The 11,946-nt window shown below is 32.2% G+C and overlaps 3 protein-coding genes across 3 annotated transcripts; 1 reads left to right on the top strand and 2 right to left on the bottom strand.

Annotated features, from left to right (window-relative positions):
* Window positions 1-127: 127 nt before the first annotated feature.
* PHYBLDRAFT_164285 (hypothetical protein) lies at window positions 128-1,321 on the top strand (the record flags this gene model as incomplete). The annotated part of the gene is made up of 3 exons (XM_018434983.1): window positions 128-275; window positions 365-600; window positions 821-1,321. 3 exons carry the CDS (start codon window positions 128-130, stop codon window positions 1,319-1,321), a joined length of 885 nt encoding a protein of 294 aa, XP_018295408.1.
* A 2,914-nt stretch (window positions 1,322-4,235) lies between these two features.
* On the bottom strand, window positions 4,236-6,812 carry PHYBLDRAFT_164284 (Homeodomain-like DNA binding domain-containing transcription factor; the record flags this gene model as incomplete). Its single annotated transcript, XM_018434982.1, has 3 exons — window positions 4,236-4,317; window positions 4,812-4,935; window positions 6,476-6,812. The coding sequence occupies 3 exons, from the start codon at window positions 6,810-6,812 to the stop codon at window positions 4,236-4,238; spliced, it is 543 nt and encodes a 180-aa protein (XP_018295407.1).
* Window positions 6,813-7,749: 937 nt separating this feature from the next.
* On the bottom strand, window positions 7,750-10,936 carry PHYBLDRAFT_164283 (hypothetical protein; the record flags this gene model as incomplete). The annotated part of the gene is made up of 9 exons (XM_018434981.1): window positions 7,750-7,835; window positions 8,114-8,319; window positions 8,595-8,689; window positions 9,109-9,174; window positions 9,878-9,887; window positions 10,093-10,129; window positions 10,381-10,423; window positions 10,574-10,737; window positions 10,906-10,936. The coding sequence occupies 9 exons, from the start codon at window positions 10,934-10,936 to the stop codon at window positions 7,750-7,752; spliced, it is 738 nt and encodes a 245-aa protein (XP_018295406.1).
* Between the last annotated feature and the right edge of the window lie 1,010 nt (window positions 10,937-11,946).

Raw genomic sequence — 11,946 nt, 5'->3', positions numbered from 1 at the left:
TTTTTTTTTAATTTTTTTATTTTAAATTATTATTTTTTCGTTGTCCCGTAAGATTCCAATCTTATTCCACCTCTTCTTCCCTTCTTTTTACTTTGAAAGCTGATCCCACTTAGGTCCCCATAATAACATGGCATTACAACCCTGTGTCCTATCAGATCGTCTTCATCTTGATCTGGTAGAAGCTGCCTACAACCCTCCAACATCTTACAATGCTGTTCTTCTACTTCATATCATACAGCTAAGGAGAAGAAAACCTCTCGATTTAGAGTCTATCGGTATGTATATATATAATTTATAATCAGACTATCTCAAGACATTATATAAATATAAATAAATGTAAATATAAATATAAATTGATCTTTAGAATACATAGCCAAGGCTCTGACAAATAACTGGCATGATAAATCAAAGGATCCTTGTTACATTCACGAAGTCGTCCTGTTTATCAAAGAATTGACCGAAGCTACCTTTTCTCCTGAACACACTCTGGATGAGGCACTTTATATTGCAGCTCGATCGCCTTATTCAAAAGGACTGCCAGTTATCTGCCCAGCTACAACAACCGCTTATGCTGTACACTTTATTGCCAATTTAAAAAAGGTAAGAGCAAATTGATAAAGATTATTTTAATTACAAGGCACTAATCGCTTGTTACATATATATATATATATATTTATATATTTATCTATATGTATGTGCACACACACACACACACACACAAACACACATAAACACATACACACATACACACAAATAAAAATACACGTATTTATATACATCAAACACATCAAACATTTTTTATACATATATAAATTTGTAGAGATGCCAAAGAGCCAATAAATATATCACTTGTATCAAACGCCTATTCTTAATCGCTTATATCATGGCTGCAAAATACATTCAAGTCAACCTACTCAGCGTTATTTGTATACCTGCTCTAATCGAAAACCTCAATACAAATATTGCCAACGAATGCTTTGGTCAAAGCAAAGAAAAGTACTGGGACAAATTGAATCGATGTGAACCAATCTGGTCTATTCAAATCCCTTCAGCTGCCTTACACCCGATCGCATGTCCCATTTTCACCGAGACAGTCCAAAGTTGGATCCAAAAATCACCTCCTCGTGTGGCAGAGTACATAAAAAATAACGCCATACTTTCTGTCAATGGTATCCACCCCAAAACCTTATGCTACATGAGCCTGGAGTTCTTGCATTTACTCGATTACCGCCTTCATGTCGGACAAAGCCCTCTACAACTCTGGCCATGGCTAGGATCATTTATCTATCCATACATACCCCCGGGAATCACTGTAAATTAAAACCTAATACCCACTTTCGTTTATATATTTTCCTTATTATTATTTTATTAAATAATATTACTATTCTTAATTCTTAATTCTTAATTCTTAATTCTTAGCTTATATGTAATTCATATAATTCCTTGCCATATTTTAATGTAATATCTACCTTTATTTTATTTTATCTCTATCTGTTTTTGTTTGTTTCATATTATGTATTTGAAATATATGTATTAAATATCAATTATTACTAATCAAATAGTCTTATTTTTTTTTTATTGTATATAGATATATATATTAAGCTACATATCATCCATAGTAGGCCGGGTATTTTATGTGTTTGGAATCTTAATACTTTATATTTGAATTAATATTTAAAAAAATAAGGGTAAAGAAGAGGAGGAGGAAGCAGACAGTCTAATTAATTAATATGTATATATACTTTGGTCGATTGATAAGTTTTATAGCATTATTTATTTATCAATGAATTTACTAGCTTCAATTATACTATATATAATAAAAACATCTGATGTATTTATGCATTTATTGTGTGGATATTTACTACTGGTGCCAAGATCAGGGCACAAGAGCAGCAATGACCGTGAGCCAAGATACAAGCTTTTGAAACTCATTGTGGGATATTTTTAAAGACGCATAAATATATAACAGCTCTTTATTCAAAGTACTAATAATAATATAAACAATAGAACAATGAGCATTGTAGATCTCTATGTTGAAATCATCGTTTCTCCCCCCCTTTTTTTTTTAAATTTTGTCACATTTTACTAGAGATCTTTACTCACTAAAGAAACACAATACAAACCCCCCCCCCCTCGGCAAAGCCTTTTATAGATTTTGCCTTGCATCAAGCTTATTATAGTAATTATATCCTGTACACGACATTAGCGTGAGACAATCAGAAATGTATAAATAAAATAAAATAAAATAAAATAAAGGGTAAGAAAACCATAAAAGCTGTAATATCAGCCACACATAAGTTCAAACACCTTTTCTTTTCTTCAAATAATTATTACTGTTTTATCAAATAGATCAAGAGCCAAAAGAATCAAATGAAAAATACTAATAGAATATTAACCATTGATGTATTACTTCACTAAAGAAAGAAAGAAAGAAAGAAAGGAAAGCATGCTAGTAACAAGGCCTAGGGTCGTAGAAAAGAAAGAAGGGCATTATTTAAAAGCACCAAAAAAAGAGAGAAATAGTTTCACGACTTAATTTTATTGGAAGAATTGCACATTCCACTTTTAAACGAGGTAAAATTGAGTACATTTGAAATCACTATACATTTTTAAAAGAAAAAACTCTTACTCGTTTCTTTGCTATTACTGCTATTGATGCTGTTGGATAAGTACACAAGAGCCTGGATAAAGACGCCCATTTGTAAGCTTGCCCAAAATAAGCTATCTCAAGCGGATCAAACCCGAATCTAATACCGACACAAGAAGATAATAAAGAAAAAGTAGTATACAAAAAAGGAAGAGGGATCTACAGCTGTATAGCAACAGGATCGGGAACCCAGATTATTGGGGTATATAAAGCAGTGATCGGTCATCAAATAATAAAAAAACATATTTGTAAGCCTAGTTTATGATCAAGATACTTTGTGAGCCCTGAAAAAATAAACAAAGTTATTTCAGGCCATGTATTTAAGCAAAAACAAGGTCTATCTCTATATAAAATATAGCATATAAAAATATTCAAGGTTATTTATCAAAGATATATGCTATATTAATTATAAAAGCCAGACATGGTGTCTGAAATGTGGCAATTAGTTTTAGAGAAATCATATACTTGATACGTCTTTTTTTTTAGAGGTAATAACATTATAGTATTAATATCATATAATAAAGTCCAGCTTTTACTTTCACATCTAAAAAAATAAATAATCGTGTATTAATGTCGTAGAAAAAATATGTGTATAGAGGCAAGCGTGTTTAGGAAAGAGTGGTTATAAGTAAATCGGCACAGACCACCTTTAGGTTGACGGATAAAATACGGAGCCGTTATTATATAGAAATGAAGAAACCCCGTTGAAATTCTAGTATTTCCAGTCGATCAAGTCAAAAAGTCGGTAGCTTCAGATAGAAGAAAATAAAGCCCGGATACTGAAGCTTCATTATTTTAACTAGAGAACATCAAGGTAAATGTGGCACACTTGGGTAAAACCTTAATTTTTATTCAGTTATTATATATATATATTGTAGCAAAGAAATAATCCATTTCTATTTATTAAATCACAATCAATTAAAGTTTACTTGTCTCAGGCAGCCTGGATTTGTTTTCTTATCAAACCTGTTAGCTCAAATAAAAGAAAGATAGCATAATCAACTAGTAACTCTAATTACTATATATCTGTTAAGCCGGACTATACTGTAACTCTTTTTTTTTCTGAGTGATAGCAGACAGTAAAAGAAGCAAATCGATACAATGTGTGGTGGGTACCCTACAAACAAGACTGAAATACATTTTACAGAAGCAACAACAAAAAAAAATCCCCCCACTAAATATCATTTGTTGATGAATTAGAAAAAATTCATTTTCTCAGGAACAGTTACACACCGGCCACACAGACACTCCATGCGTACACAATAATAGTCAACTATTATAAACCAAGAATTCTAATTACAAAGATACTTTTAATATCTATATGTGAAGAACGGACATTATTATTTCTTCTTTCTTCAGTAAGTAACACTCTCACAGTATCAGTTTTTTCCTTGATATACTAGCAGCTAAGCTTCCTATACCTAAATTATCACATTACTTTTTTTTGAAAATAAACAAGAAATCAGCTACATAAAAAGAGAGACATTATTAACATGTTTTGTAAGGAGATCAAGAGATTAAACATTTACATATCACAGCCAAATTATACGAATCAGGCAAAAACAATATACTATACATTCAACGTGTTCTATGTAATTATAACCTTCAGAGTCCAATACTCATACCATTGGCACTGGTCAGTTGAGTGTTCTTCTATTGGAGATACTGTACTATAGTATGATACGATATAGAAAGTAACAAAACAGCAAAAAAAACATTGTTCCTTTAGTATTTAGTTGGGAATAATACACTATGAATACAAAAAAGAGGCAATTCTGATAGCAATTTTGAAAAAATAATAATAATATAAGTATTATCTTCTTCAAAGTCGCCCTCTGAATCGCCACTCGTTTCCACATAGTGCTACAAATAAACAAAAAATGATTATCATCATAAGCATATATATTTAAGTATACGGAGTCAATACTTAATCGCAGGACAGTACTCTTGCCATTTATATATATATACATATTATAACTAGTCATATTAAGATATATTTGAGAATAAATTGCTTTCGAATACGAATAATATGTGTAAAATTCTTCAATAGAATCAATGCTACTCACATTTGTTTTTTTATAAGTAATATCGCAAAATATATTTTTCATTTTTCTATTTTGCTTCAGTTAAAATATACATGTTCAAATAGAAAATGTACAATTACAGATCATCTCTTTGACCGGTAGAGCTATATGAGTCAACACATGCGACTTCTAAGAACTCCCGAGCACTTAACACTCTCCACTTTGATAACACCATATTCACCTCAGAAATCTTTCCCACATAGTCTCAATAATTGTACTCAATAGATAGTGTCGTTAAATGTTCTGAACTCGCCAGAAAAATGTAAACATTTATAAGTTACTATATTTGACAATCGACATCTGAAACAGACCCAAAGTTGCCTGTTTCAGAACCAGGATTCTTTTAAAATTTGGAAAATTTGTCCAACTTTGAATTTGCAAGAGTTATGCTATTTTCTCTTATTAAATAAGACAAAGCTTATAGGGAATACATGTATGTATGTCTTATCTATTCTGTGCATAATTTACAGCTACTGTAAATATATTTTTATGGAGATTTAGCTAATTTATTCAATGTATTATGGAGGAAATATGAACAGAATATGCCAGGAAAACTATGTGAGACATGATTTGTCCTTATTTCTTTTTTTTTGGGAGCAATAGTTCAGAATATTTAACGCCACTATCTGGTTTAGCATAGTGTGCACATTTAGTACAATTTGGGAAGAGTATTTTTGATACATTTTCGACAATACTACATTTGTTCTAAACCAAATAGTAGCATCTGCAACGATCAATATTATATGCCTTATAGCTAAAGCTACCTTGGTAACCTTGTAACTCTAGCTAGATTTAGATAATTTCTTTGATTCAAAAAAACAAATACAGTGTATATATACACTCGAGTGTAATAGGTCATTGGACGGTCTTCTAATTTTCAAAATTATTTTTCAAGCATATTATGGACGATATTTTCTTTTCAATAATGTTGATAATAAAATGTGCTCAGAATAAAGCAAAACTTAGAGAAAACATAGTTTATTATATATATATTTAAGAGAAAAGGTATGAGCTCTAGTAATGAGTTGTGTCACCACCTCTCTCGATTACTTCTTTAAGCCTATCTGGCATGCTGGCTACCAAAGTTTCCAGAACTTGAAGTGGTATCTCCAACCATGTCTTGTGGATTACCGCTTCAAGTTCTTCCACATTGGTTACTTGTGCTCTATTCTTGCGAAGTTTCCTCGCAAGATGAGCCCAAATATGCTCGATAGGATTAAGATCTGGGCTCTGGGCAGGCCAAAAATCAAAGCTATCTATTAGACACCTCTCTTTTTTATACCATGTGGCATAAGCGCCCGTGTGGCATGGTGCACCATCCTCTTGGAACAAAAACTGTTTGTTATTATCCCTGGACAGTTCCTCGTACCAGGGAAGAAAGTACTGAACCAAACAGTCGATGTACTTGTCTTGATCGATGTTTCCTTTCAATGTTACCAAGGGGCCAAGACCCCACCCCAGAAACAACCCCAAATCATGACGGAACCCTTACCAAACTTGTATGTTTGGACAATATGGTTCTTGTCAAACCTCTCGCCAGTCTTTCTGATGACTCTGACTCTTCCATCATTGCCAACTACCATGAATCTGGACTCGTCTGACCAGACAACTGACTTCCACTGCTCAACAGTCCAATTCACTTTGTCAAGGCACCAGTTCAGCCTGTTTTCCTTCTGTTTCTCGGTCAACCCTGGCTTGCGAGCTGCTGAGTGAGAACTAAAGCCAAGAAGTTCCATGTTCTTACGGAATGTAGTCATGCAGATAGATATTCCCACATCGACTAATCTCTGATGCTGAGCCGCAATTGACACGAATGGCTCACTACGAAATGAGCGCACCATCGCAGATTGTGTTCTCTTTGTAACCTTTGGTTCCCTTCCTAGACATGTCAAGGGCTTGGAAACACCTTTATCTCTGAAGGCTTTCACTACATTTCCAACAGTGCTCTTCGGAATGTCAAGGACTTTAGAGATTTCTTCATATGTAGCGTCCTTCTCCCATTGACCTATAATTCGGCCCCTAATGAACGCATCTAGCTCTTGTCTTTTGGGTTTTGTGATTCTAGAAGTTGGTGGAGTCATTTTGTGCTTTTGTTTTATTTGTTTAAGAGTTTTTAGTGGTTTTACAAAGAAAAGAGTATTTTGATAATGCATAAAAAAAATCAAAAAATCAAAAAATCTGTGACCGTCTAATGACCTATTACACTCGAGTGTATATGTCAACACTGGCCTAAAAAGCTTATAAAGTGCGATGATAAGATCAGCGGTATACATCAACTACTACTACTGGAACACGAGATCTTTTTAAACAATCTTATAATTACTATGCTTATCAATCACTGTACATACACTTCCCTAAAGTTTTTACCTTGGTAGTAAATAACTTTATCTATCTTTCTTACTATAGTCGAGACGAGATATAGTTTTGATTATCAAAGCTATTGCTATTAGCCTCATCACTTAAAGAAATAAGTATTTAAAATAAAATATAACTATAGAAGATACTTCTCGAGTACTGCTATACCATCTTTAGAGAGGTAATGGTTATATACTTTAACAAAATGCAGTAATTCTTAGAAATGAGAATATACCAGAATTTTAGACGATTGTGAAGTTTATTCTGCAAATAAGCTAGTTGAATACATATAGACTCCATGTCTAGTTATGCACCAATAATCTCGCTGGTACAATAAAATATTAAGCATAGTAAATAAATAGATATATATATGTATATATTCGAATAAAAATTACCTATTTTACGTATACAAATATTTAATTATATATGTAATCTAAAAAATAGTACATTAATGAAATAAAACCAATTTTAAGATATATACTATGCTTCTTTTTGGGTTGCCTCACCATTTTCTATAAAATTTATGTCATAGCATCATTCATAAATATATAGCCAAAGAGAAAATATTATAATTTTCATTTCATTATACAGTCAAATTATATTGAGCAACCTCTTCTATTACAAAATGACATTTTTTGTAAAATTATCAATCTTGTAACATTTTTATAAGCTAGAAAATATTAATATTTTCCACACTATAACATATCTAATATTCTTAATCATTTTGCAATAGCTGAGAGGTTTAAAGCCTTAAATATAATAATATTAAATTCCATAAAATTAAATTAGAGAGCACACGTATATATATAGAGAGAAAGAGAGAAAGAGAAAATGCCAAATTCTTAGTTCACCACTTTGTCAAAAAAAACAACAACAAAAGTGGATCCATCCCCCCCAGGACGAAGACCTGATTTGACGGCGAAGAGGAAAAAGGAGTTAGTTGCTCTCTTTACAAGAAAGAGTGATATGGAAAACAGAGGCAAGGTCAGGCAGCGCTGCACGTCAGCATACACCATTCCAAACTAACAGATGTTCTCAGAATAATACTTTCCGCACCACATTGCGCATATACACAACCAACTCGTCTGGACACTTGCGCAGGAAACTGCCAGTGAGATACGCCAATAAAGACCGTAAAGCACAGTACAAGAGATTATTCGTGCATTCTCTCTTGTAGGTCCAGAATAAAGAAACGTAAGCTTGCCTAGGAACGAAACGCCCAGAGAGTCGACACTAGCAAAATAAGTATACTTTGTACTTGCATTTTTGGTGGAACAATACTTACCGGAAATTTTCATGTCCGAGACGGATACTTTGGCGAGAGAGAATGTCAAATTCTTAGTTCACCACTTTGCCAAAAAAAAAAAACAACAAAGGTGGATCCATCCCCCCCAGGACGAAGACCTGATTTGACAGCGAGGAGGAAAAAGGAGTTGGTTGCTCTCTCTCCAGGAAAGAGTGGTATGGAAAACAGAGGCAAGTTCAAGCAGCGCTGCACGTTAGCATACACCATTCCGAGCCAACGGATGTTTTCTAGATCAACGGTTTCCACACCGCATCGCACATAATCACAACCAACTCGTCTGGACACTTGCGCAGGAAGCTGCCAGTGAGATATGCCAATAAAGACAGTAAAACACAGTACAAAAGATCATTCGTGCATTCACTCTTGTAGGTCCAGAATAAAGAAAGCTAATCCGATCTGGGAACTAAACGCCCAGACAAGAGATTCAAAGTAGAGTAAGTATATATGTTATGGTTTTGACCGTGTGAGTGTGTGAAATAATATTTGTCTCCAGCCGCCAATACTATGAGATTAGCGACTTTTTTTACCAGATAAACGGAAATAGCAGTAAAGAAAAATCCTTTACCAATAAACAGCAGAAATCTGGGGAAGGTTTTTTAGAAGGATTTTTTCAATAATATATCAATGTAAAAATAAAATACGGAGAATAAGTATTAGAGCTGGTGTAAAAGAAGAAAAAACTTTTTTCAAAAATTCTTGTAAAAAAAAAAACTTACCAAATAGTATCGGAAAGATAATACTTTAGAAACAGCAAGAAGTACACATATATCAATAAAGTTTGACTAATATATGTATGTTATACTTATAAAGATAGATGTCAGTAAATTTTGAAAAGAAAGATATTTTATATAGAGAAAATAAAAGAAATATATTACCAAAAACTTCTTGTGCCAAAGATATATGCTGCAAAGACTGACGGAGATATATTGAGAGATACTCTCAAAGTAGAAATAGAAGATAAACAGAGAGAGATGCAGAGAGAGATGCAAAGAGAGAGATATACAGAGAGGTATATAGAGAGGTATACAGAGAGAGATCCAGAGAGAGAGATGCAGATAGGTATCCAGAGAGGTATACAGAGAGAGATCCAGAGAGGTATACAGAGAGAGATCCAGAGAGGTATACAGAGAGAGATCCAGAGAGGTATACAGAGAGAGAAATAGACCGAGAGTTAGTTCAAAGATAAGAGAGAGATAGAGAGATGAGGTTTGGCCAAGTTATTGTTGCTGTTTATATAGACAATTATTTAAAAAAAAATTAAAGAAAAAAAAAGAAAAACGTGGTCACTGTACCGTGGTTTTTTTGTGGTGATGTGTGCAAAGACAGATCATTCCTTAAAATGTTATAGAATACAATAGAGTAATAAAGTACCTAGCACTTCCTTGAATACTCTTGAAAATAATTATTACAAAAATTACTTAGATGGAGAGTATCTGTTTATTTCCCCTCGAAAGAAATATATGAATTTTTTGATATTACTCTTACGAGTAATGTGCTATGTTGTAATGTATTGTACTGTAAAAAATAGAAGATATACTCGCATCATTCTTCATATTAATTATATATCGGTGGATTATATAAGTATTATATCTGAGAACGGTAGCCAAGTACTCAAGCATTATCTTGTATAATGTATTGTACATATACACTTTGTTAAACAATAAGATAAATAACAATATCTTTGGCAAGCTAAATTATACCTCATTTTAGATAAGGTAATAATACATGAGATTATTACTATCAAAATAAATATTATATGGTATTTAGGGTACGAAAACTGATAGGCATAGTAATTATAAGAGATTTTCATGTAAAAAAAAAAGCGCGATCCGGCAGTAATAGTTAATACATACAGCTGCAATGTTAACAACACTTTATCAGCTTTGTATATGAGTGCTGTCTCACATATATATCGCTTCTACAGGCAATTCCACCGATTAAAGAGGTGCTTTATAAAAAAAAGTTGAATAATATCTATGCGAGCTTACATTTAATAAAAAAACGGAAAACAAAGAGTTCTTTTACAACGTTCTTTATATTACGTAAAAAGAGCTCATATATTAGCGTTTTTATTTTTGAATTAAGTATCAATTATTTGCACCTCTAGCCAATATTATAGGGATAGCTATTGATTTATATTTGATAGAAGGCAGGTGTAGACATAAATGTCAATATTTATACTCTGTCATTAAGTAATATCTTTTGTACTCGGCTAATAAGCGTATATAAAAAATGTCTTATGGATAGACTTGAGAATGCAGCTCGCACTCTATTGGTAGAAATACTTCTTGGGGCTACAATCACATAAAAAGAAGATACTTTGTACTCTGAAAACAGTTGTAAAACTGTTAAAGATTAGAGAATATATCCAATTTAGATTTTTATATCAATACTAGTAGTTAAAGTTTTTAAATATCAAATGGAAGACACCTACTATTAATTTTTCATTAGACATGAGTATATAAGTAACGAATGATATATTGACTGCGTTAAAACCTATCGGGTAAATTTACATAATTCTCTTGTACTTGTAATGCTCAGCATTTGATTATTAACTATGGAGCATTCTAGATGTCAGAATATACCCCACGTTATATTTAATTGAATGTACAAGAAGATTATGACATTATTATTATTAAGAAAATAGTCGATTTTTTAGTAAATTCTTAACTGGTGCTAGGCTTTTTTTATCACAAGTGTATATATAACAGTAATAAGTTATCACTGATATGGAGCGAGCTGCATTCTCAAGTCTATCCATAAGACATTTTTTATATACGCTTATTAGCCGAGTACAAAAGATATTACTTAATGACAGAGTATAAATATTGACATTTATGTCTACACCTGCCTTCTATCAAATATAAATCAATAGCTATCCCTATAATATTGGCTAGAGGTGCAAATAATTGATACTTAATTCAAAAATAAAAACGCTAATATATGAGCTCTTTTTACGTAATATAAAGAACGTTGTAAAAGAACTCTTTGTTTTCCGTTTTTTTATTAAATGTAAGCTCGCATAGATATTATTCAACTTTTTTTTATAAAGCACCTCTTTAATCGGTGGAATTGCCTGTAGAAGCGATATATATGTGAGACAGCACTCATATACAAAGCTGATAAAGTGTTGTTAACATTGCAGCTGTATGTATTAACTATTACTGCCGGATCGCGCTTTTTTTTTTACATGAAAATCTCTTATAATTACTATGCCTATCAGTTTTCGTACCCTAAATACCATATAATATTTATTTTGATAGTAATAATCTCATGTATTATTACCTTATCTAAAATGAGGTATAATTTAGCTTGCCAAAGATATTGTTATTTATCTTATTGTTTAACAAAGTGTATATGTACAATACATTATACAAGATAATGCTTGAGTACTTGGCTACCGTTCTCAGATATAATACTTATATAATCCACCGATATATAATTAATATGAAGAATGATGCGAGTATATCTTCTATTTTTTACAGTACAATACATTACAACATAGCACATTACTCGTAAGAGTAATATCAAAAAATTCATATATTTCTTTCGAG

Source organism: Phycomyces blakesleeanus (genome assembly GCF_001638985.1).
Source record: "Phycomyces blakesleeanus NRRL 1555(-) unplaced genomic scaffold PHYBLscaffold_4, whole genome shotgun sequence".
In the NCBI taxonomy this organism is placed as follows: domain Eukaryota; kingdom Fungi; phylum Mucoromycota; class Mucoromycetes; order Mucorales; family Phycomycetaceae; genus Phycomyces; species Phycomyces blakesleeanus.
Note: the sequence above shows the minus strand (reverse complement) of the source record. Positions and strands in the feature narration are given on the sequence as shown.